This window comes from Mauremys reevesii, linkage group 6 (genome assembly GCF_016161935.1).
Source record: "Mauremys reevesii isolate NIE-2019 linkage group 6, ASM1616193v1, whole genome shotgun sequence".
NCBI classification, from domain to species: domain Eukaryota; kingdom Metazoa; phylum Chordata; order Testudines; family Geoemydidae; genus Mauremys; species Mauremys reevesii.
The window spans coordinates 13,501,592-13,529,133 of NC_052628.1; the positions used below are offsets into that span (position 1 = coordinate 13,501,592).

Here is a 27,542-nt window from a genome sequence, read left to right on the forward strand (position 1 = left end):
TGGAGAGATTTTTAGCAGCCCCTGTTATCTGGCAGCTATATGTATATGGAAACATTACAGCTACCAACTGATGTCTTCAGTAATTTATTCTTACAAGTAAAATTCCCTTCCTGCTCCCATCATTCTTGCATAGCCTCAGCCATTCTACCCTTTCCCAAGGTCCCAGCAGTTACAAGAAAAAGAGTACCACACTTATTTGCATTTAACATCTTTGCAATTAAACCTGAGTTTTAGCAAAGGTACCATTAGTGAGAGCTAACCATGACACTGCTTCCTTCTAATACAGATTCCACCCTTCTGTGAATGATCAGCACCCAAAAAAAGGAGAAAGACTTATGCTGATACATATACAAAGCACATGATTTAGGAAACAGTTAAAAGTGAAGTATTTCCAGCTTACCCAGGCTATGATTAACTGGGGAGAGAGTACTAGGAGATAGCTCTGCTGGAGATCCTGTAGAAATAATTCAGAATATTTTAGATAATTTTAATCTGGAAAACTGGTTGCAAGATATCAGATGTGTTTGTAGTTCATTACCAAGAATAATATTGTAATATAATGCTAGCATATGGAGAAGTATGGTGTTCCGTAGTCGAAATAAAACTCAGAAATGAAGTGCCTTATCCTTAGTTTAAAATATCAATACACGATTGCCCAACTGTATACACACTTTAGAAGCTACTTTTGCTTTTTGTTAGTACAGTAGGTACCTTAGAGTTATGACGGCCTCTGTTCCCCAGGCTGTTCAGAACTCTGAACAAAACATTATGGTGGTTCTTCCAAAAGTTTACAACTGAACATTAACATAATATAGCTTTGACACTTTACTATGCAGAAGAAAAATGCTGCTTTTAATCATCTCAATTTAAATGAAACAAGTATAGACAGTTTCCTTACCTTGTCAAAAAAAATTTTTTTTTTAAATCTTTCCCTTTTTTTGTTAGTTTACGTTTAACACAGTACTGTACAGTATTTGCTCTTTTTGGTCTCTGCTGCCTGATTGCATACTTCCAGTTCCAAAGGAGGTGTGTAGTTGACTAATCAGTTTGTAACTCTGATGTACATAACTGAGGTTCTACTGTATTAAACACCTTTAATGGTGAAATCTTAAGTATTTGGCAGGAACTCACATTACATTCACCGCATGTGATTATATCTTAAATCCTCATGTATATTTTGTTTATTTTTAATCGACTGTGGAAACCAGTGGCTTCAAGCTTGACTTCCAGTGAGGACAGCTAGAAAAGAAGGTAGATGTGACAAATACAGAGGTTTTAGGAAGCTTTGAGATCCAAACTCTCACTGGAGGCCAGGCATGTCTTTGGAAATGACATAACTGGGATTATATATTTAAAAGACTATTCTTTATGGAAGGATGAAGAAAGACTGAGAAAAGAAACACGAACTCTCCTGCACAGTCTACTATGGACTAGAGAAGAAATACAGGGGAAAGAGGCAAAGACACAAAACACAAGGTTGCTTCTAGCACAGGGATCAGCAACCTCTGGCACGCGGCTCGCCAGGGTCCGGGGCGGTTTGTTTACCTGCCGCATCGGCAGGTTCGGCCAATCGCAGCTCCCACTGGCCGTGGTTCACTGTCCCAGGCCAATGGGGGTGGCGGGAAGCCGCGGCCAGCACATCCCTCGCCCATGTCACCCCCATTGGCCTGGGACAGCGAACCGCGGCCAGTGGGAGCCGCAATCGGCCAAACCTGCTGACGCGGCAGGTAAACAAACCGGCCCAGCCCAGCAGGGTGCTTACCCTGGTGAGCCACCCGCCAGAGGTTGCCAACCCCTGTTCTAGCAGGTTAGCCTTTTAACTAAGGCATCAAGTATATACTGCTGAGGCACTGCAGCCCTTATCTAAACTAGCACAGTTAGAGTCCAATTTAAGTAAGACTGCCAACATTAAACACAGACTGCCAGGATAAACTATCAGCAGGAACTTCTCATCCAGAGGTAACAGTGCTGACCAGGGTTCCCTCTAATTTTTTACGTCCACGTGCGGAATGAATTTTTTTTATGTGCACCAATATGGAGGTGATGTGTGACAGGAACAGGAACTGAGTTGTTGTAGAGGTTTCTTTAACTCTATTCCTGGGGGAAAATTTCTCTTTGTCTGTGTTGTTACAGACAGTTTCTGACAGGTATTTTGAAATAAGTTACCAAAATAATTGAAACTGGCATGATTATGTAGTGTTATTTTGACAAAAATATGCAGAATTTTAAAAAATTGTGTGCAGAATTCATTTTTTGGCACAGAATTCCTCCAAGAGTACATAGTGAGCAAGACTGGATTAGTCTTTTGCCCCATGTTACTGGCTAAATGAGATTAGCAATTGCCTTTTGCAACTGATTTTACATATATTCTATCATCAGCACTGGTAGCATCAAGCACTAATCATGCAAAGTTATGGGGACGTCTAACTGCCAGTCAGGGAATCTTACAGTTAAGGCAATGGACCAGGACCAACGAGATCAGAGTTTTACTCTCAGCTCTACCAGTCTTCCCGTGTGACCTTGACCAAATTCACTTAATCTCTGCCTCCATTCCCTATGTGTCAAATGGGAATACTTCTCTACATCAGAGGTACTTGCGAAGACAGATTCACTGTTGATGCTCTCACACCCTGGTGATGAGCACAACAGGAAAAAATGTTATATAGAATAAGGTTTTCAAAATGGTCATACTATTTCATTAAGCAGACCAGATCAAGCAGCCCCCTAGACTTCTGGAAACAAAAGCAGGATGTGTCAACTTCTTTGGCTAATATAAACATCTACAAGATGCTCTTTTCAGGATAGTCTGGCAAGATAGTGGCAAGTATGCCCCAGTCTGATTCATCCTTGAAACTACCTGGGATAGTTATGTTCTTTTGTAAGAAGTCATTTCCATATAGCCATTGTTCATATTAAATTGGTATTGAAATTTCAGAAGAGATTGGAATAATATGCTTGTATATACCAGGGGAATTCCATCATGATTTGTGGTGAAAGGGTGTTTTGTTAATTTAGATGGAATAAAGGGCTCAAAGAGTCAAACGTGTTAACAGGACCCTGAGACTGTCCAAAGTTGAACAGCTTTAAAATAATGCCAAGGATTTGGAGGAGAGAGACCTCAGCCTGCTTTGAACCCTAACTAATGTACTATAAAATTTACTCCAGAAGGTTAAAAATGTACTGATTAACATACACAAATGGAAAAAAAGATTTAAAACAAGGCAAAACAAATTGAAACTGAAATTGAGTGATGATGCAAAATAAACAGTCAAAATCTATCAACACTTTTTTTTTTAAAATTAAAAAGGATGAATTGTGGTTACAGTCTCTTTCTTATTCTGCCAAATAGTCCTCCTTAGTGAGGGAAAAAGGGTTAGTTCTGTTGTGTAATTCTGAGCTAGGAATGACAGTCACTTTCCTGCTTTTGACAAAAAAGCCACAGGATAGACAAGAGATAGGATAGTATAAATGGGGGGGAAATATGGCTTTTGTTGATGTACTCAAGATACAAGCCAGCTGGTCATTCAGACAGATGCTTTTGGTTGACAGATCGGCCACCTCTGGACCCCAGCTCACCTCCCTGGCCAGGAACATAATTTGGTTGGTCTGATTAGAGATCCCTTTCCTTCACTGGTCCTTCAGCCAAGCAGAGCTGGTTGGGCCAGCTCATCTCACTATGCTGGTGCTGTGCAGCGCAGTTGATTTTACAATCAGGTGAAAAGCCAAGAGAGGAAGACGTAGAACAGGCGCAAGATAGTGGTGGGGAAGGCAAAGGACAAATGAGGGAAGCAAGACAGCAGGATCTCACATGTATCAAGCTGAGCTCCCCTCTGATGAAGTGATGATAGTCAAGCATCCCAACCTGAGTATTAAGGTCTGGTGTCACAGCAACAATCCTTTTGCTACTGCCACAAGGATGGTAAGAAGTTCTTTTTTCCTCAAGTTTCTTTTTAAAGGCCCCAAAAAGGATAATGGGAAGAGTGGTTTAGCCTCATTATTTTGCTACATTAGGCCTATTTTTTGAAGTACCAATTTCGTAACAAGTAACAAGTCACCGGGACCAGATGGCATTGAAATTATGGAACTATTAACTATGGTTTGTAACCTGTCCTTTAAATCAGCTTCTGTACCCAATGACTGGAAGATAGCTAATGTAACGCCAATATATAAAAAGGGCTTTAGAGGTGATCCCGGCAATTATAGACCGATCAGTCTAACGTCAGTACCAGGCAAATTAGTTGAAACAATAGTAAAGAATAAAATTGTCAGACACATAGGAGAACAAATTGTTGGGCAAAAGTCAACATGGTTTCTGTAAAGGGAAATCATGTTTTACTAATCTATTAGAGTTCTTTAAAGGGATCAACAAACATGTTGACAAGGGGGATCCAGTGCACATAGCTACTTAGATTTCCAGAAAGCCTTTGACAATGTCCCTCTGGGGATAAGAGGGAAGATCCTTTCATGGATTGAGAACTGGTTAAAAGACAGGGAACAAAGGATAGGAATAAATGGTAAATTTTCAAAATGGAGAGGGGTAACTAGTGGTATTTCCCAAGGGTCAGTCCTAGGACCAATCCTATTCAAACTTATTCATAAATGATCTGGAGAAAGGGGTAAACAGTGAGGTGGCAAAGTTCACAGACAATACTAAACTGCTCAAGATGGTTAAGACCAAAGCAGACTGTGAAAAACTTCAAAAAGATCTCACAAAACTAAGTTATTTATTTGTTCCCATAATATAAGAACTAGGGGCCACCAAATGAAATTAATGGGCAGCAGGATTAAAACAAATAAAAGGAAGTTCTCCTTCACACAGCACACCATCGACCTGCGGAACTCCTTGCCTGAGGATGTTGTGAATACTAGGACTATAACAGGGTTTAAAAGAAAACTAGATAAATTCATGCAGGTTAAGTCCATTAATGGCTATTAGACAGGATGGGTAAAGAATGGTGTCCCTAGCCTCTGTTTGTCAGAAGATGGAGATGGATGGCAGGAGAGAGATCACTTGATCATTACCTGTTAGGTTCACTCCCGCTGGGGCACCTGCCATTGGTCACTGTCAGTAAACAGGATACAGGGCTGGATGGATCTTTGGTCTGACCCAGTATGGCCATTCTATGTTCTTATGGTCCACTGCCTTCTGGTCCCCTACTCCTATTATCAGTCATAATCTTCAACACAGTGCTTGAGTGGTATCAATAAACCTTTTCTTTTTTAATTAATTCAGTTCCCCTCACCCCTTTACTTTTTTTTTTAAATTATTTTATATAACAGCACACTGTAGCAAATTATGAACCCCTGCCCACTTTCCACAGTTAGGCTTACAATTAAAGAAGGCCTGTCAGACCTCCATTATTACAACCATGGTTGAAAGAAGTCATCCCATTGTGTTAGATCAGGCCTGCACAACATGCAGCCTGGGGGCCACATGCGGCCCGCGTGGGCTCATTGTGCAGCCCACAGGGGGTGAGGAGGCAAGCTGCGTCGGGCAGTGGCGGGGGGTAAGGAGGTGAGGCGGGGGAGGGGGCGGAGAGGGCATGGGGTGGGCGGGCTGAGGAGGCAAGTAAGAAGTCAGTGGCTGACCTGTTCTACTGATCTGGTCTGGCTCCCATCCCCTCTCCGAGGGTTGCAGCTGTCTGGAGGTGCTGCCTTCCACGCCTTCCTCAGTCACACTTCATTCATTCAACAGGGCAATCGATTACAAAGTTGGGGGAAGAGCTTATTCTACTTCTAGCAAGAAGACATTTTTCTTTTACCTAAATTATACTACCTTAGGGGCCCGCTATACCATATTACCAAGGTTCAATACCACTGTTTTGGTGGGGCAGCGCTGGGGAAGGAAAGTTTGTTTCTGTGGGGTGGGCGGTGCTGTGGGGGGGCGGGGGAGTATTTCAGGGGGGCGTGGCGGTGCTGGGTTGGGGGTTTTGGCAGGGCCGGTGGGGTTCGGCCCTCAGCTGTTTTCTTTGGAGTAATATGGCCCACGCTGCTTTACGAGTTGTGCAGGCCTGTGTTAGATGATCACACCTAGAAATCCCAACTCTGAACACATAGTGAAGAGATGAATATGTTTTACCTGTATCCATGCTTTGGTTCAACTGCTGATCGCTTGTTTCTCCATCTTCACTGATGTATCCTGGGGGTGGCGTTTCTGCAAAGAGCAAACAAATTGTATCAATATTACATATGTTAGCTCACTGATTAAGTTTTTAGGATTTTCATTCTAAACAGTCTGTGCCATACACTATTTGAGCAGTAAGTTAGGACTTCATATTGGTGGGTGTTATTTGTCACAGCAGCATCTGCAACACCTTCTAGCCTTAAGTCTGTGCCTTATCTAGGTGAAATTTGTGTGTAATCTTGTCTACGTATGTTTTTTTTCCACGTTTGTCAAGTGTTCACTACATAAATGTATATATAACTTCACATGCGATTCTTGTTTGTAGCATGCTATAGCATGCTTGCATTTCAGCCAGTTGCAGAATTTTGCAGTATTGATCAACAGATTTCACATTTACTAGAATTAAAAGTGAGAAGCCCTCTGGTGAATTCAACACTGAAAAATCCATGAACTAGCCACTTTCATGTAGGATAGCCATGTTATCAGTTACCCTCCCCACATTTTAGAATTTTCTACGTTACAGAAAACCAGCCCTCACTACAACAGTCCACAGTTCCAGTCATCTCCTTCTTCAATATCCAAGGAAAGCTTATGTCAACTAGCTATACCTTCCAATCGACAATGATCCCATCCATGCCAGTTCCCCTCTCGGATTCTAGGCAATTCGAACTTGTTTTCAAAGCACCACAAAAGTTCTTATGCTTATCACCTTCCTTGGCTTTTTAAAGAAAATTTCAATCTGTTAAATGTTAACTAATTACTAGGGCTCTCAAGCGATTACAAAAATTGCACTGTTAAAGAATAATAGAATACCATTTATTTAAATGTTTTTGGATGTTTTCTATATTTTCAAATACATTGATTTCAATTACCACACAGAATACAACATGTACAGTACTCACTTTATGTTGTTTTTACTGTGCAAATATTTGTAATAAAAAAGAAAACCCCTGTAGTACTTGTATGAGGTGAATTGAAAAATACAATTTCTTTATCATTTTTACAGTGCAAATATTTATTATAAAATAAGCCCCATACACTTTGTATTCAGTGTTGTAATTGAAATCAACATGTTTGAAAAATGTAGAAAAACATCCAAAAATATAATACATTTCAATTGGTATTCTATTGTTTAAAAGTGCGATTCATCATGATTGATTTTTTTTTTTTGCATTAATCGCCTGAGTTAACTGTGATTAATCGACAGCCCTACTAATTACATGAACAATTTAAGAGGGTTTTTGATACTAGAAGTCTAATTTGACTGGCAAGGGTTTAAAAAATAAAAACATACAGGAGACTACGGTTGGCTTCCTCTGCCCTCAAAAATATGTATTTTTTAATACTGCCTTGAAGGCATTAACTCACTTCACTTCGGGAAGCCATTTTCTATATGAAATCTCTGAGCCAGGCAAGCCTTTTGCTGTCAAGGCACCTATTGATGCCTTTCCCTTTTTAAAGCTTACAAACTAAAGTGAAAAGATTTAAATATCTTCAATGAACCTTAAATGACTGGAGGGTTACTTGATTGCTATTAAAATAGATATATTACCATGGTAATTGAGAGACTGTTAATATTGTAACTAAATGAATAGTAAAAAGCCCTCAACTTTGAATTTCTACTTTTAGAATAAGTACTGCAAAAAGATTTTAAAGTCATGCACTAATCCAAGATTGCACTTGGGGGGATCAAAGGAATTGAACAAGACTAAAAGTCAGACAGGAAATACAACTTTCACATATAGCAAACAAATTTATAATGAAGTCATAAAAAGCTAGCATGTATTGTGGAAATCTTTCACACATATTCAATGGGATCACAGCTGTAGATACCAGAAATGAACGTTCTGCTTGCACACAATAAAGTACCCAAGGTAACTATTTTCTGAACTGTTCTATCATTACATCACATCAGATTACTAGCCACATTTATATTAAAAGTAACTCTAAGTAGTGAAAAGAATGGTTTCAAGAAGTACTTGTTAGGAGAGAATTTTTTTGTGTTTGTTTTTAAATATAAACTCAATCCACTTTGAAAAGTAGATTCTTCCCACCTCTGATGCATTATTACAGTTGAGCCGACCAGGGCCGCCCAGAGGATTCAGGGGGTCTGGGGTCTACGGCGGCGGGGGGGCCCCCATCGCCGAATTGCCGAAGACCTGGCACTTCAGCGGTGGGTCCCGGGGCGGAAGGACCCCCCGCCGTGGGTCTTCGGGGTACTTCGGCAGCGGGTCCCAGAGTGGAAGGACCCCCCACCGCCGAATTGCCGCCGAAGACCCAGAGCGGAAGAAGCCCCATGAGAGTTTTCCGGGGGCCCCGAAGCAAGTGAAGGACCCCACTCCAGGGGCCCCAAAGAACTCTCGTAGGGGCCCCTGCGGCGCCCAGGGCCTGGGGCAAATTGCCTCACTTGCCTTTCTCTTCCCTTCCTCCCCCCTCCCCTGCGGCCCTGGAGCCAACAGCTATAGTTAAGGTCAATAACTGTTTCTAATCTAATCAATCCCTCCTGTTTTCACAGTTGCTAACCTTCAACCTTTGTCATTCAAATTTTCCATATATGGTCTTTGCCTCAGAACACAGAGCTCCCTACCTAGCACCAAAGCAGCCCAAAACAGAAAGCTGAAGTTTGGTATTGAAGACCCTCATTACTACACAGTTTGAAAACTGAAGTTCTGCATATGCATATCATCCAGTCCTACCATCTGGCAGTCAGAGGTTTAGGATCATCCAGAGCATGGGGTTACATCCCCTGACCATGTAGGCTAATAGCCATTGATGGCCCTATCCTCCACGAATTTACCTAATTCTTTTTTTAACCCAGTTATACTTTTGACCTTCACAACATCCCCTAGCAGATGAGTTCAACAGATTGTCTGTATGTTGGGTGAAGAAGTATTTCCTTGTTTGGTTTAAACCTGCTATTAATTTCACTGGGTAAGCCCTAGTTCTTGTTATTTACCCCCTCACATAACACACTTCCCTATTCACTTTCTCCACACCATTAATGGTTTTAAAGACTTCTACCATATCTTCTCACCTTCCCCCTCACCCCCATCATTGTTTCCTTTGTGTATCTTTTCTAATGCTAATTTATCTTTTTTGAGATAGGGCAACTAGAACTGTATGCAGTATTCAAGATGTGGCTGCTGCTCACTGAGAAGGTGTTCCCATAGAACTATCCACAATGACTTCAAGTTCTCTTTCTTGAGTGGTAACAGCTAATTCAGACCCCATCACCTTGAACGTATAGCTGGGACTATGGGTATGGCTACACTGGCGAGTTGCAGCGCTGGAAAGCCTCCACCAGCGCTGCAATTAGTAAGTGGCCACACCTGCAGGGCACTTCCAGCGCTGCAACTCCCTGGCTGCAGCGCTGGCCGTACACCTCACTCGGCATGGGGAATAAGGATTCCAGCGCTGGTCATCAAGTGTGGCCACACACCAGCGCTGTGATTGGCCTCCAGGGTATAAGGTGTATCCCAGAATGCTTTTATAAATTACTCTCTTTGTTTTGTTATGCAGCCTCTCTTTGTTTTGTTGTGAACGAGCTCCGAACAAACAGAGCTCCTGTTTGCTGTGATCATCTGTACCTGGCTGTAAACAATCAAATGAGAAGCAGGCAGGGAGAGTGAATAAAACAGAACGGAGCCGATCGGAGCTCTGTTGAACTGCTTATCTAAAAAAACAAACACTGATCACAGCAAACAGGAGCTATCTGTACCTGGCTGTGAACGATCAAATGAGAGGCAGGGGAAACAGCGTTGGATGCAGGGTTCGCAAACATTTTGTGATTTTTCCAATCTCTCTCTTCCCCGCTCCCTGTCACAGTACACCACAGGGAGTGAGTGAAACAGCGGGGAGTCCGTGTCGGAGGCAGGCTGTTTGCAATTAAGAGTTAAGACTAAGGGCTCATGAACATTTTGTGATTTTTCCAATCCAGGAAGCTAACACACAGTGTTGGCTCCAAAAATCCACTCTCTCTATCTTCCCCGCTCCCTGTCACAGTACACCACCCTCCACCCCCCTCTTTTGAAAAGCACGTTGTTGCACTTGAATGCTGGGATAGCTGCCCATAATGCAGCACTCCCAACAGCGCTGCTAATATTGCAAATGTGGCCACACACCAGCGCTGGTAGCTGTGAGTGTGGCCACACACCAGCGCTGCTCCTACACAGCTGGATGACCAGCGCTGCAAACTACCAGCGCTGCAAACCGTAAGTGTAGCCATACCCTATGTTTTCCAATGTGCATTACTTTGCACTTACCAAAAATGAATTTCATCTGCCATTTTGTCATGCAGTTACCCAGTAGTGTAACTCCTGGCAGTCAGATTTGGACCTAACTATTTTAAGAAATTTTGTATTGTCTGCAGATTTCAATGTTCACTGCCCCCTTTCCAGATCATTTATCAAGTCAGACTACTGTCCTCAACAGCATCTCAAATCCTAGGCATGCTGTCTAATAAAAATAAACACATACACTGTGTAATATTTTTGTTTTAAACAAACAAAGCTGGTTTATTAGTTTAGTAAAAGCATACAGAATTGTTTTGTACAAAAAGCATATTTATAAATATTTTCACTTGAATTATTATAGCTAAAAAATCCTCACTTTGAAGTTTAGAAAGCATATCCTGAGTTTGTCTTTCCAGTAATCTGAACAATTACAGATTTAATTTAATTTCTACCTTTGACTTATTACATGGACATTAACCACTAATATAGAGAGTATCTTTTAAAAAAGAAAGATACCTGGTATATAATTGCTCTGTGGTTCAATTCCAGCTGGAAAGTTAGTGTTTTCAGGAATGGAATGAGTATAGTCATCAAGAGGTGGAAGTTCTGTTAGAATCTCAGTATGTCGTGGCACTAGCACAGGAGGCAAAACTGGGAAAGTAAAATATAAAACATTAGTGAGATCCCATAAATATCTATTTTACTTCTCTATGTTCTACGAAAACCAGATCTTCAGATGTGCTGAGCTGTTTTGAAACTCAGGCAATTACACAGTTCTAAATCAGTTATCAGAAGTATCAGATTTGTAAAAAGCCTGTTTAATAGGACTATTCCATATCAGTCAACTTGGACATGGTCATTTATGTTTTCAGTAGTCTCAGGCAGGTGGATTTCACTACATTAATTGCAGACATTTTCATGCTAAACTGAGGATTTGAAACTGTCCAACACAAATAAAATATACATTTTAGAAGTTTTACTATATTACCACAACTGAAAAAAGTTAACCAATAGTCAAATTATTTGAGTTTGCAAAAATCTATGCTATTTTTTCATCCAAATCTTGCCATTTTGGCAAAACCGCATGGACAACCCTTTGCCGCTCACTTTTGTGCCCTAAATATTACTAATGGACTCCAACTAATCTATTAAGAGTTTTCTGGGTAAACATTGTACTGGGGCTTCTTTACAATGTCTAACAGCAGTCTTCCTACCTGGTGTCTCCACTCTCTGGTAGTGGTAAGGATTTACACATACTTCATCCTTTTTAAGATTAAAAGCATATTCACAGTTTTCAATTGCCTTAAGTTCATGATGACTGTGAAGATCTGGCCAGCGCCACAAGCGGCAGTAAATAACATGTGGTAATCCTTTACGATGAGATACCTGTAGACGGCCATCGAGAGACCTATATGGGGAAGATGTTCAAAAATATTTACAGGCTGTATCTTAAAAATCATCATAATCAAAAGGTTGGGGAATGGGGGGGGGGGTTGAGTGTTTTCTCTACCCCCTCAGAAAACAAAAGGATTACAAAATTTAAATTGCTGTTGCTGGAGAACTTCAGAAGGTAGTACTTTTAAAGTAACTTGAGAAGCTCTAGAATAAGTTAATGCCAATGAGTTTGGGATTAATTAAAAAGCCATTATACCTCTAAGCACATAAAATGAATTCTTCATATGAATTTGACATGAACAAGACATTTGTAACACTGCACACCATGAACACTCCCTCAATTTCTACCCCTCAGGACTACACTGTAGCATGGATGCGTTAAGAAGAGTAATTTCCTGAGGACTTCAAATAAACCTAAAGCAGTCAGCTGCTCAGGTGATCCACATGGCAGTATAACAATAATGCAAAAGCATCAAAACACATCTTGTAAAAGTGTGCAATTTCATTATGTACTTGAGTATTCATGTTCCGTGCTACCAGTTGAAAGTGTTTTGCTAGTTTTAAGACAGACTGCATAGGCTTACACAAATGCAGATGTTTATGATTGTTATGGGATGGGCGAGACAAACCTCAATACACAAAGTAAAGGTGACATGAACAAATAAAAAGCCTTTTTAAAGAATAATTTTTTTAAATCTTGCTAATTGATCAGATATTCAAAAATCTATGACATACAAAGCAATTTTAAAACTTTGTAAAATTAGGCCTAAGGAGTTAAGTGTGCTAACCTGGTTGTTATAAATAACAAAACACTTTAGCGCTTGCATTTTCCAAGTCTTCCCATTCTTTCAATGGCATTGGTGTGGAAAGAGGATTATTCCAGAATTAGAATTTTCATTGGTCAAAACATCAGCTGAGAACTTTTTTTTTAAAAATAGTGGCACGCAATTGTTTTTAGAGTGCTGTACCATATGATGACTAGGAAGCATTTTAGTATAATTTACAGCAAAATCCCTCTACAGACCCTCCAAAGCCAATCCCTCCCACAAGATCTCTATGATGAGACAGGGCAGCATATTCACCTGGTTTGTTCAGAGAAGCTGTAAAGGCCTGTTGTATCCCACTGATCTATCGTATTTGGTGTACTCAGTCCCCAAATTTCAGAGCAAGTGCTGTGCATAAATTGAAAACAAAACAAAATACAAAAAAATTGATGTGAATATGGAAACATGGTTATTCAAAATACCATGATGTAAAACATGGAAAAGTGTACATAATACTTCCTTTCACATAGAAGATATAGCATTAGATATCAGTTAAACCTAACACAAATGCTCTATTTTCTATATGAAGGAGTCCAATAAAATGGAACATGTGACTCAAGGTAAATGGTAATGTTTTTAAAAGGTGAACAATTTCTCTGGCTTTAAGAAATCAACATAGCTGTAATGTCCCTTAAAACACGCAAAACTTCATCAACCTGGCTGTAAAAAAGATTTAATTTAAAAAACTATTTTTTTAAAATAAACCTATTTAAGGAGTTCATAAAGTAAGGCCATGTGCATCTTAAGTTGAACTGCCACAGCATAAGGAGAACAACTTTTAGACATCACCATGACAAAAAACTTCAACTCATTTCAGAAGAGTGCCTGTCTTCTTAAGACAATTACAGAAAATGAGAAATCTTAATTAAAGCAGGTATCAAATACTATTTTCTGCTCCCACAGTGTATACATAAAAGAAAAAACAGTCCAACACAATAGCTTCAAAGTAGCCCATCTTAGAGTTACATAACTAATGACTACCAAAACCATAAATAAGCTGGGGAGAGGGGGGCAGGGAAAACCCCCCACCTTCCCTTACCATTCTGTGAAAGACTGTTTTTTTTTTGCTAAATCAGTTCTGAGATTAACGGATGGATTGCAGCAGTGAAAAAGAGAGCCTCCACAATAATAATTACAACAGGTTTAAGTGAAGAGGCGACAGCGTGATGTTGTAGACTGGGTAGCATGTTTCTGGGAGCGAGATATTCAGTGTTCCATACCCAGCTCTATCAGACCATCTCTGTGGCCTTTGGAAGTCAACAATTTTGCTTTCCCATCTATAAAAACAGAATAACCCTTGCACCTCAGAAACTTAAGAGAATGTTAATGTTTGGATACAATGCTTTGAAATGCCAGGCGCCAGTTATAAAGCAGTCTGAAGTATGGTTGCTGTAGTTCTTTAATGTTATTAACACACCTTTAAAATGTTACCATAGGATTAGAAATCCAAGATCTCCAAACCCTTATTTACAAGCTCAAGCTTTGATATTTAAAATGTAACTATTAAAATTAGCGTAACGTATCCTATACTAAGAAGTCAGAGGTAAGTGCTAATGAGCAATTTAAAAATAAAAAGCAACATTTCATTTTCGCACAAATTGTATAAGAGTGCTCTCTATTGCATAAAGAAACTCAAACAGCAACCATTCACATACACACCCTTTACAACCAAGTCTCATTCAATTTACTGGAATTTTATTTAGCATCTGTGTGTCATGGAAAAGCAACAAGATAAGGAATCTGAGTGAAGGATCACCTTTGGTTTGGTGGTCAGACACTTTACTAATGAAATTTTACAGTCTTCTGGCTAGATCATTTTCTTGAATATGCATCACTATTGCCGAAATGCCTGGGTCTAAAGACTCATTAGTACATACCATGTGCTGGGTATTAATTGACATACGAAGCCTTTATGGTTTTATGATTGGAGTTGGTTATCTTTGAGATGTGGCTCCTTCAAATACAGCTGTAATGTTTCAAACCTTATACTAAATTGTATGGATTACTTAGAGCATGATAAATGCAAGCAGCCCTTTCGTCTAAATGGCTAACGGCTAATTCCAAACACTTGTGGAGATCCCAAGTTGTTAGCTCTTCCCAAGTGGCTTGGAAAACACAGTATAGTCCACTGATCTCAGACAAACGGCATTCCCGATTGATCATATATGACACTATTTTGCAATGAACACTGTTCTAAGGAGGGAAGGATGCTTTTATTCAGAAAGTGAGAATACTTAATCACAACAGTTATAAGGTCCTTTATCTTTCAACAGGTCCAGAGTGCAGGCAGTATGTCACCCATTATGATCCAGGGCACATTTGCTTAGAAGAGAGGTAACATCAAAATGAGATTTGGGGCTAGCTTACACTGGGTCTTCACCTCAACTCCAACCATCTATGACAAGCCACTGATGTAGATGTCCTGGTACAAATATCAAATATATTCAAGGGAACCTATGATTTGCATGGATGGAACCTGCTTGAAACCAACTTGTATGATCAGTAGAGTGGGTGAGCATTACCATATTTGTTACTGCTCACTGTGGCAAACCTATACCGACGTACTATCAAAGCTGCATCCAGAGCAGTTTCCCTTTTTGTGCCCCATCCAGAGATTTCAGACCAGATGGTGTCCAAAAAAACCACCAGTCCAAGAAATGGAATAAGATTTTAAATGTTCACTTTTATTCTAGATAAACTGTTTAACAGAATGAAAAATCTTTCAAAATGGAACAGACATTAAAAAAAGACTGCATTCTGAAGCAATGGCTTGATGATAAAAATCTGAGATAATCCAACCTGCTAGCCTTCTTGGCTCCAATGCCAAAAAGTAGAATCACTCCCCACATATAAAATTGGGCCAGTCCAGACCAAGCCTGTGTTGTCACAGCATCAGCTTTCCCATAACTTATTTTGGGATGAAGAATCACTCTCAGTAAACAGGGAATTTTGGCGAAACAACGATCTACTGCACTATTTGAGATTGCAAGACATTTGTTCCTTTGGAAGGCATACTGAATTCTAAAAAACAATTATTCAAGCTTGGTATGGGCTTCGCCCTCTGTAAGAGTGACTTGATTTGTTTTTTCAAAGAATTTCAAAAGGAGCTGTGACCAAACACTCCACTGCTTGAGTGATCCATATTTGTTTTAGCCACTTAATTTGACTCTGATGTCCTCACTTTTTTGGTATGAGGTGGGTCCATCTCCCCCTTCCCCATAAGATTAGAGATAAGTTAGTCAAAATGCCGTAATTGTTTAAAAATCACTTGTTTTTCTACAGTCCTGGTATCACCCCTGTAACACATGACTCCTAAAAGGGTAACGTAAACTGATTGCCCCAGTCTCAACCTAGGATTCATGTATGCATTTTTCCTAGTACTCTCATCTTCTCTTTACAGTTACTTAAGGACTTTTCTGTCTAGGTATAACCTAAGATGTGAATTTAAACCAATATAGCACCAGCACCCTGGCAGACACATTCCAGTACAAGTGTCTTTTTTCAGTTTAGTTTGTCTCTTGGGAAGGAGTTTAAGCTAAATGAAAAAACGGCACTCTTGTACCTTAATAAAAATATCCACACCAGGGGCTATAGCAGTATAACTGCTTACATGAGAATTTTGATAGGGCTTTTGTATAGTTGCCCTTAGTCAGAAATGTAGCTGTAAACAGGTAGAAGCTGAGCATGATTTTTAAAGTGGCTGGATTTTAGAGAATTGCCAAGTAAGTCTTTTAGTCTTCATGGAAAGTCCTCCTTGAAGAAACTGGGAGTGCTTCTTCTGCATCAGATGGAACTGAGAATCTCCATCAGGGAGGGAGGCTAGCCAAGTTGAGTTGCATGAGAGCCCTTAAATCCTAAGGCTTCTGGAGTTAGGAGGAAGGGAAAGTCATTCCCTGGAAAGAGAAAGCAGACCCTCTGGAGTTAGCATATTCCTTGCATTAACATTATTTTGGGTAAATGGGGAATTTTCAGGGAATCGACAAAGCCTTAACAAATACCTGTTAAGCCAGAAAACACCATGGACAGTTTGGTCCTGTATACTCAAACCTCTGAACTGACCGCAGGACAGATGCGGTTGATAAAGGGTTAGATCCTTTCAGTTCAAGATCTCCCTTCTTTAACTCAGAATTTAAATACACGCTTCTGTTGGGGATCTTTGGATGCCCAAACCTTTCCACAGAATGAGGTGCAAAAGCTGGATCTGCAAGCTGCCTCTTTCTCCGACTACCAAAAGTGTCACGGACCAGCGCAGTGAGATTCTTTAAGTGTGACCCTCATTCTGCTACCACAGGCAGTGTGCTTTCAGCCCTTCCATTTCCTCCTAAATGGAGATTAGAGTTCCAAAGGAAGCTGTTCTGGGCTAGAAATTGTCCAAATGGAGCCAACAATTGCAGTAAAGCTTCCATAAATTTGTGACAGAATGCTAAAGCTGCTTCTTTCAGTGAAGAAAGTATCCTGGAATGTAGCACAGGAGGAGTGGGTAAAGGAAGAGCCTAACTAGAAAAAGGTAAGAAAAAAAAACAAAACACACTTTTCATTGGCTGTATTGACTAAATCTGGACATAGGGAAACAACTGCTAGTTTGCATCAGTGGACTTGTAGAAGGGTAATGGACTGGAAGAGATTAGTTTCTGATTTGAATATGATGAATGATTTACCTGCAAATATGGACAGTAGGAGAGGACAGTTGGGGTTTGACCTATAATGGTAAAGTGGGCAAAGCGGCCTCTTGTCATTCAGTAAGGTGGGCAGGGATACTGCCCTACATCAGTGTTTCAGAAATCTATTTTGCATTACCTTATATAACCTATATAGGAAAGAGCCATTAGTATTAGGCGGCAAAGCAGCTCTTACCAAACAAGAGTCCACAGACTCCAAAGTAAGTTCTGGAATGGAACAGACCCTACGTAGAGCATCTGGCTCCAAACCCTGGTCATAATTCAAATACTCTAGTAAGGTCATACCCTACCAGCTGCTGTATCAAGAAAAAAAGTGACTAAGTGCAGTGTTGAAGGATTTTTAAAAACAAAAACTCAATTTTAACATTCATTTCAAGGCAGAATATACTGCATTTCATTTGGAAGAGTGCATAGAACATTACAAGCACTTTCAGAAACACCTAATGTGCAACTTCAAGTATCTGCATATACACTGGCTGTAAACAAAGGAATTTGTTTGAGTAGTAACTAGTAAGCATCCTGCAAGAAGGCTCGTGCTAGTGTTTGGTGCTGTGACCATACAATTTAGAAGGGGAGGAGGTTTCAGAAACTGGTCAAGTAGAATGTAACATTAAAATCCCTTAACTTAGCATGGAGGTTTCTTGGACATGTTATAAGAATTGGAGAGTAGATACACTCCTAAACAAAAGGTATTAAGGGCAGTGTGATGAAATGGCAAGACATAAGATAAAATTTGAGCCAAACAGGAGTCTTAAAGACTAGAAGCCAGCTGAAGAAATAACCAACAGAATGTAACAAGCAGTGATAAGTCAGTAGGGAGAAGAGAATATTGAAGAGCAATTAGCAGGATAAAAAAAACACCTGAAGTAATTCTTAGCATATCAATAGTCGGAAGCATGCAAAAATTGTGATGAACCTGCCACTATCCTTTAGGGCTTTATGAGATTACCACCACCAAGTGGCAACTTTAATATTAGTTCCTGACTACAAATTATGGAGTGAGGGAACAGGACTTTCCTGTGCACAGCTGGACAGAAAAGCTGCTGCATCTTGGCTATTACTTTTAGAAGAGCCTGCAGTCAGCATAGTGGCATTGGGCGGAGGCAGTGATGGTCATAGTTCAGTTTGTGTCAGATTTCTCCTTGGGTATTACATGTCTCTTCTTAAATATCATGTATATCAACCCCTAAGGAGAATAGCTCAGTGGTTTGAGCATTGGCCTGTTAAACCCAGGGTTGTGAGTTCAATACTTGAGGGGGCCACTTAGGGATCTGGGGCAAAAATCTGTCTGGGGATTGGTCCTGCTTTGAGCAGGGGGTTGGACTAGATGACCTCGAGGTCCCTTCCAATCCTGATAGTCTATGATTCTAAGTGACAATTCAAATTGATGGCATGACATGCCACCACATCAGTCTAATGATGGCAGCATTTGACTTGATGGTTTTAAGCATTTCTGTATCTTATGCTTTAGCTATGATTTGTTGAGGTGCAAGAATATGGTGGTTTTGGTATTAGAACACAGCACACTTTAGGTGCAAGCTACACAGAGCCTCTCTTTTCAAGAAGTGTTATACATGTATGAGGTTGCAGGACAGCTACCATATCAAATAAGTTAAGTACACTACAATGGACTGTAGATCTCTTAAATGTTCATGAAAGGCATAACTGGGTTCCACTTTCCTTGTCACAGTCTTGCAAAGGAGTGGAATGGCTGCAGGGAAGAGGGACAGTAGGGATAGTTCAACAGGCAGTATTGGCTCTAGCTGAAGTGGCAGTATTGAGTAGGAGAATAGACACTACAGCGATACAGCTGACCAGTATGTGTGTCATTAGTTTCCCAGCATGCTTATTTGTTAAATTTCACTTCAGAATGGTGTTATCCATTTGCATTTCTCTTCTTTCTGAAACAGTCCTATATTATTTCCCTATCCTCATACCTGAACTTATCATATCCTTTGGAGGTGACCCTTGTTTTGTGTTTCTTGAACCTGTACACCTTGTCAATGTCTCTATGTCCCAAGAGCAGTTCTTGCAGGCTTTTACTTTTCCCAGACATTAGGCTCATGAGCCTTTCCACCCATGTGAATCCAATTTGCCTGTCCCCACACCTATTCAGAGTAACCTGTAGTGCAGGAGCAGAAATGGAAATGAAAAATAAAGTTAACAGTTAACCATACTAGTACCCTAGCCATCCTTTTAAATACTAGGAAACAGTAATGAAAGTAACAGCTTGTTTAAGTTCTCATTCTACTCTTTCCTGAAGGGTACTCATTGGACCAGAGATGGTAAGGATATTAGAATTCACACTCTTTGTAATGAGTTGGGACATAGGAATGCTCGATTACTGCAATAGTAGAATGGAGATAAGGCTTGTGGCTGTCACTTTCTCTGAATTAACAGAGGTTACTTGCTGCAAGCAAGCAGAACCCGCACACATCTTTGTGGAGGAGCCCATCAGTGGGGGAGTGGGAAACAACTGTCAGAGTAATGGAAAAGCTGGTTAGTTTGCTGTACTTACTGTATTAGTGCATTTCTCCAAAATTTGATTGCAGTGCTGGAGAACTTGCTTTGAGTTTGCTATACCTCCAAAGAGTTGAGATAAGATAGCAACCATAACCAACTGGTGTCCTACTAGATTTATAGACGCCTGAGTCACATCTGACAACAGGCATAAAGCAGTGTCATCATTGCTCTTATTCGTACATCACTTGCCTGGAAAAAATCTGCTTAGGCCTATTTTCATACATTAAATAGCAAGATAATGAAATTTAATTCCAGGAAGAACAGATTGATGCTAATTATATTCCCCGATTCCTCATATGGGCTAAAAGATATATACACCTCTACCCCAATATAACACGGCCTGATATAGCATGAATTCAGACATAACACGGTAAAGCAGTGCGCAGGGCTGCGCGCTCCAACGTATCAAAGCAAGTTCGACACCACAGTTTCACCTATAACGCGGTAAGATTTTTTGGCTCCCGAGGACAGTGTTATATCGGAGTAGAGGTGTACTAAATACTTTGTCCATAGTAATCAGTGTAATTTCTTGCCATACGTTTGATTTTTAGTAACAACAATTTTTTTTTTAAAGTATAAATCCCTCCCTTCATCTCAATATGCCTTTTAAAATCTGTTTATCGGCCACTACTCAGAAACCCATACAGCTGAAAGGGAGGTCACCATGGGGTATGCCAGGCCCTGGTGGGGGTGAGGGAAGACTGAATGGAATGAGGAGAAGTTTTATAGGTGGCACTTGAGGGACAGAGATGGAGGGGGAGAATATTATGAACTAAAGGAGCTATTGAGAGCATAAGAACTCAAGAAGCAACTACTCAAAGCCATTCTGCAAAAAAGTCAGCCCACTTACATAAAAAGTTGCATACCCAGAGTAAAGGACCCTTGTACCCAAACTCCTTTTAGACAACACAACTGGGCCACTCTCTCTTGAGCCTTGCTACCTGAGGCCTGGTCACATGGGGGGGGGGGGGGGAGAGGAGGGGAGAGAGAGGAAGAGAAGAAATCAATCTAAGATACGCAACTTCAGCTACAAGAATAGTGTAGTTGAAGTCAACGTATCTTAGATTGAATTAAAATTACTTACTTCCCATCCTCGCGGTACAGCACGGCTCCCCTGTCGACTTTGCTTCCACCTCTCACCGAGGTGGAGTTCAGCAGTCGTCGGGAGAGCGATTGATCACATCTATACTACACGTGATAAATCAATCTCCGACAGATCGATCGCTACCTGCCGATCTGGCAGGTATTGTAGATGTACCCTGAAAGTAGATCCTGAGATCCTCACACAATGTGTGGTCTCTCCTGCTCCTGCTTCTTAACTCGCTGGTCCACTCAGTGCACTGGCATCAGCATTCTGAGTCAGTTACCACTGTGCCTCATTGCTATCCAAAAGCACCTCTGGGTGGAAGACAGTCCTAAATGGAGTCCAGCTCTCACCTTTTCTGCCCTGGGCTTGAGAAGATGAGGCCTTTTCCTGTAGACATATTGTAAGGCCTAAGGCCTTTGTCTGCAGCCATATTAAGAGCAGCAGCAGCCATGAGCTAGGAAGCAGGAAGTCAGATCCTCACATTCCATCTAAATTACATCAAAAAAATGTAATAGGCTGTTAAGAAGGTTATCCTGTCCTAATAGTGCCCACCATCACCAGATAAAGAAACATCTTAAGATGGTTAAAGAAAACTGAGTTTGATAGCATTCTCTGGCAAGAAATCACTTATCAATAGTTTGTGGTTGTGAAATCCTCATTTCTTTATTGTTTTATCTTTCTGGTCCCTATTTCTCTACTGTTTGTAAGATGGGGAGGGATAGCTCAGTGGTTTGAGTATTGACCTGCTAAACTCAAGGTTGAGCTCAATCCTTGAGGGGGCCATTTAGGGATCTGGGGCAAAAATCTGTCTGGGGATTAATCCTGCTTTGAGCAGGGGGTTGGACTAGATCATCTCCTCAGGTCCCTTCCAACCCTGATATTCTATGATCTTTGTCTGGTTCTTTGATTGTTTCCATTACATTGATAATTTTGCTAGGTGTAAATTAATTAAGGTGTTGGGATATGATTAGGTTAGAGTATTTTTTGTTACAATGTGTTAGGATTGGTTAATAAAATGATTGGCTACAGTACAGGTAGCAGGACTCAAATTTCAGAATATAAACTGGGGTCCAAAAGGAAGTTATGGGGAACCAACTCCAGGACACAGCCCCAAGATCAGAGCTGCCAGACCTCAACACTGCCAATGACACCCTGCAGAAACTGGAGTCCCCCAGATGACCTGATCCTGACTGGCCATCAAGAAGTTAATGTGCCTTAATGGGCGTTGGAGTGGTGAGCGCTGTATGTTTAGTGTATGCATTCTTGTTTTTTGGTAACTGTTAATAAACAGAGGTTAAGTAGGCTATTACTGTGTAAGGCTCTTTCACTGGTAAAAGACCACACAAATCCAGAGAGAGTAAGGTTATGCCCTGACCCCATGGAAGGGCAAGGGTGGGTGCCTAAATTAACAGGGTTACACCTGAGCCCTAGGAACAGGTTACGGGTGGGTGCCCCTAGAGAGTCAAATAATTGTGTAGGTAACAAGTTGGAACTACTGTTATTATCCCAACCTTATCATATTGAATCTTCAGTCTTTAAATCGTGTTACTGCTGGTCACTCCAAGTAACATCTCAGCCAGCTGTTCATATGAGAAAGTATTGCAAATGACAGTTCAGCTGGGCGTGGACCTCCTAGTTTCCCATAGAAGATTAGAGTTGGAAAAGACCTCAGGAAGTCATCTAGTCCAACCCCCTGCTCAAAGCAGGGCCAACCCCAAACTAAATCATCCCAGCCAGAGCTCTCTCAAGCCAGGCCTTAAAAACCTCTAAAGATGGAGATTCCACCCCCTCCCCTAGGTAACTCAATTCCAGTGCTCAACCACCTTCCTAGTGAAATAGTTTTTCCATAATAGCCACCAGCATCTGCATATATCTTCGGTTATGTGATGTCCCAGATAATCCCGGTAATGGATGTCAGTCAACCCAAAGAGTCCATCTCTGAAAACAGAATGCAACTGAGCTTCATGGGACATGCAGTCATATTCGTACAGTTAAGTAGCCTCAGGTCGAAATGAAGCCGGTGCAGTACAGGAAGTAAATTAGAGAGGTTGCTTTAAGCAGTGAGCGGTGTACTGTGGAACAGTAGTGGGGAGATTAAATGCCCCACCAGAGTTAACAGCAAGTACAACATAACAGTTAAGGACTACAGGTCCTCAAAGCAATACCTGTATCTTTAGAAACGTGTGTGTTGACATGAGTGGTAGGAGAACTAAACAGTAGTCAGTTCACACAGTTTCTGCAATACAGAAGAGGCCACAATGGCCTGAAATGCCTCATCCAATTAATTTAATTCATGTTCTCATATCATGTTTCCTAGTTAGATGTCATGAACTTTTTATTAGCATTTTGTTTAAGATAAGGTTAACTTCATGTAGCATAGATCTGCTACAGGAGACACTATATCTAGTCCCATTTTCCATGAGCTAGGGACATTCGCTGTGCCCTGATACCAACAGCCAGGACAGTTCCTATGGAGCTGCTGGTAGCTACCGAAAGAACATGTCAGAGCTATTTTAGTTTACTTCCAGCAACCAGACAATCCTAGAATCAGAGAAATTTTGTACTCCTCTCCCCAGCTGTACTAAGCCAGGGTAGGAAGGATAGCATTGAGGCCAAGGCCATGGACTAGACTTCAGAGATCTAGGTTCAATTCCTGCTCTGCCATAGACATCCAATGTAGCCTTAAGCAAGTCAATTAAGTCTATTCTCCAAATTCCACATCTCTAGAAATGAGGGTAATACTTTCTTACCTCACAGAGTTGGGGAGAGTGTAAATTACATTAAGAATTCTGAGATGTTTGGATATGACAGTGCTGAGGACCCTGTAAATGCTTAAAATAGTGTCAACAATCTGTACTTTTTGGAAATGCAGTTAGAGTCCTTTCAGAAGTGGCATTTTAGTAATCTGCTCAACAAAGTCCTTGCTAAATCTACAGAGTAGATTCTGCCTTTTCAGGGTAACACCAGGTAGTTATGGGACTTGGCTTTTGTATTTTAGTGGAAGGCCATCAGCAGTTGAAGCAAAAAGAGATTCCAAGTGTCATTTAGTCAACCTTCTTCCTGTTTAGAAGAATTAAAAGCCTATGTCATGGATTATAATTAGTTCATGTAAACTAAACTGCATTGGTATGGGGGTGGGGAGAGCACGCCTCCAAAGGAAGAGGAAGTGGAGATAAATACCTCTGAAGTCAATGACAGTCCTAGGCCTAGACAATTTTTGTGGTTTTAACTAAACTGGTGAAAACCCCTGTTGGGGCACTTATTTTTATTTAAGTGCCTTATTTCAGGTTACCTTATATCTATTTCCTAATACAGTTGATGTCAACCTTTTTCTTTTGGACCCGCCTACCCCCATGTTATAAAAACTCCAGAGCCCAGAGGGGCAGGGGAATGTGTGCCCACTGAGGCTCCGGGCCTTCTGCCCCACATAGCACTGGGGTAGAGGTATAGTTTGACTTTTATTTTGGGTGTCAGGCCTGGTGGGGCTTGGGCCAGCTCTGCACAACAGGGCCTGGGGAGGGAGTGGCTCTTCCACTCTCAACTCACCTCAGCAGGCCACCCAGCCTGCCTGTGGTGAGGGTGGTCTGCAACCAAAATTATGACTCAAATGGGTGTGCTCAGCTCAAAAAGATTAAAAGCTACTCAGGGCACAGGTTGGGGGTAGCTAGGGGCTATGTACAATGAGGGGTGAAGCTCAGAGTGCACAGAAGAGGTAACAAGGGGCTATGTGCAGCGAGGGGTTTAGCTGCACAAGCAGTCAAAGGGGGCTGGGAGCTGAGGAGCAGCCCCAGGCACCAGCAACAGGAGATGGGGAGCGCTATAGATGCCTACCCCATGGCACCAGCCACAGCCGCAGCCGACCTGCAGTGTCAGGCTCCGGATTCCCACTTCCTATCTTGCCACGGGACAAGGAAAAGATAAAAAGGGAGGGAGGGAGAGAGAAGAGTTGCCCAGGGGAATGTCGAGCTCTGGTTAATAATAAATTACCCTAATTCTCATTTCTACAACTAAATGCAAAAACTTCAAGGATTAACACAAAACCTAAACTGGAAACAACTACCTGTGCCCTTAAATGGGTACTGAATATATATTTAAAAAAATAACTGCACAAATGTTTTGGATTGGTTTCTGCATGAACTCTAAAGTCACATTACTATGCTGCATTCTTCTGATACAACTAACAAACATACAATGAGGTGTTAACTCATTGCAGCTCATAATTGTTCTTTTACATCCTGTTGACCTCTTTCACACAATGCTGAATGACAGGAAAACAGATTAAGTCTTTCAGGATGAGAGGACTCAGACCCTGCGTTCAATGAACTTTAAAGTTTTCCCTCAGTGAACATTATTACTTGCTACCACTTGTTTAGTTGCAGACAAAACATTGTAGTAAAAAAAATAAAGGCAGCTCACAGTCAGTGCTCCAAGTTTGCTATGAGCAAAATTAGATAGTGGGGAAGATTGTCAAAAGCACAGTTAGGCCAGAGTAATTGGTGTTTTTCCAATATTTCCCAGTGGTAGAAATACTACAGCTGTCAATCACAATGAGCTCACGCGATTAACTCAAAAAACCTAATCATAATTGCAGTTTTAATCACACTGTTAAACAATAGAATACCAATTGAAATTACGGCTGTCAAGCAATTTAAAAAATTGTGATTAATCGCATAGTTAACCAATAGAATAGCATTTATTTAAATATTTTTGGATGTTGTCTACATTTTCAGATATATTGTTTTCAATTACAACACAGAATACAAAGTGTACAGTGGTCACTTTATTTTTGATTACAAGTGTTTGCACTGTAAAAAATAAATAGTATTTTCTTCAATTCACCTAATACAAGTACTGTAGTGTAATCTCTATCATGAAAGTTGAAGTTACAAATGTAGAATTACATACCAAAAAATAACTGCATTCAAAAATAAAAATGTAAAAAACTTTAGAGCCTACAGGTCCACTCACTCCTACTTGTTCAGCCAATTGCTCAGCCTAACACTACAAGTTTGCAGCAAATCATGCTGCCCGCTTTTTGTTTACGTCACCTGAAAGTGAGAACAGGCGTTCGCATGGCACCGTTGTAGCCGGCATTGCAAGATATTTATGTGCCAGATGCACTCAAGATTCATATGTCCCTTCATGCTTCAACCACCATTCCAGAGGACGTGTATCCATGCTGATGATGGGTTCTGCTCAACAACAATCCAAAGCAGTGCAGACTGACACATTTTTGTTTTCATTATCCGAGTCAAATGCCACTAGCAGGAGGTTGATTCTCTTTTGGTGGTTTGGTTTCTGTAGTTTCCGCACTGGAGAGTTGCTCTTTTAAGACTTCTGAAAGCATGCTCTACATTTCATCCTCTCAGATTTTGGAAGGCACTTCAGATTCTTAAACCTTGGGTCAAATGATATAGCTATCTTCAGAAATCTCACATTGGTACCTTTGCGTTTTGTCAAATCTAGAGTGAAAGTATTCTTAAAATGAACAACACGTGCTATAACATGGAATATACAGCAGAATTTGGGTACAACAGAGCAAGGGACATGCAATTCTCCCTCCAAGGAGTTCAGTCACAAAATTTAATTAACACATTTTTTTAATGTGTCATCAGCATAGACGCATGGAGGGGCATATGAATGTTTAGCATATATGGCATATAAATACCTTGCAATGCAAGCTACAAAAGTGCCATGCAAATGCTAGTTCTCACTTTCTGGTGACACTAAATAAGAAGAGTAAACAACAAAGTAAAAACCAGTGAGAGGCAAAAAGGCATCCTTTAAAAAGTGGAAGCTATATCCTAGTGTGGAAAACAGAAAGGAGCATAAACAAACTCTGGCAAATGAAGCGTAAAAATATAATTAGGAAGACCAAAAAAATTTTGAAGAACAGCTAGCCAAAGACAAGAAATAATAGCAAACATTTTTAAGTACATCAGAAGCAGAAAGCCTGCTAAACCACCAGTGGGGCTGCTGGACAATTGAGATGCTAAAGGAGCACTCAATAAAGTCATTGAAGAGAAACTAAATGAATACTTTGCATCAGTCTTCATGGCTGAGGTGATCCCGGCAATTACAGGCCAGTAAGCCTGACTTCTGTACTGGGCAAACTCGTTGAAACTTTAGTAAAGAACAAAATTGTCAGACAAATATATGAACATAACTTGTTGGGGAAGAGTCAACATGGTTTTTGTAAAGGGAAATCATCCCTCACCAAAGGCTCTTAAGCAAAGTAAACTGTCATGGGATAAGAGGGAAGGTCCTCTCATTGACTGGTAACAAGATAGGAAACAAAAGGTAGGAATAAATGGTCAGTTTTCAGAATGGAGAGCGCTAAATAGTGGTGTCCCTGAAAGGTCTGTACTGGGCCCAGTCCTAGTCAACATATTCATAAATGATCTGGAAAAAAGGGGTAAAAAGTGAGGTGACAAAATTTGCAGATGGATACAAAACTACTCAAGATAGTTAAGTCCCAGGCAGACTGCAAAGAGCTCCAAAAGGATCTCTCAAAACTAGATAGCTCGGCAAAAAAATAGCAGATGAAATTCAATGTTGATAAATGCAAAGTAATACACATTGGAGAACAATCTCAACTATACATATAAAAGGATGGTGTCTAAATTCACAGTTACTGCTCAAGAAAGATCTTGGAGTCATTGTGGATAGTTCTCTGAA

The 27,542-nt window shown here is 40.7% G+C and overlaps 1 protein-coding gene across 4 annotated transcripts in view; it reads right to left on the minus strand.

Moving 5' to 3' along the window:
- SMAD2 (SMAD family member 2) overlaps window positions 1-27,542 on the minus strand; it is a 90,284-nt gene that overhangs the window by 11,758 nt on the left and 50,984 nt on the right. For 3 of the 4 annotated variants that reach the window (XM_039544507.1, XM_039544504.1, XM_039544506.1), the window contains exons 3-7: window positions 12,834-12,923; window positions 11,571-11,764; window positions 10,873-11,007; window positions 6,080-6,154; window positions 401-454 (exon numbers count right to left, since the gene is read on the minus strand). In XM_039544507.1, the coding sequence (XP_039400441.1) occupies window positions 401-454; window positions 6,080-6,154; window positions 10,873-11,007; window positions 11,571-11,764; window positions 12,834-12,923 (548 nt within the window). The remainder of the gene's footprint in view (window positions 1-400; window positions 455-6,079; window positions 6,155-10,872; window positions 11,008-11,570; window positions 11,765-12,833; window positions 12,924-27,542) is intronic. The other variant, XM_039544505.1, reaches the window with a different exon arrangement.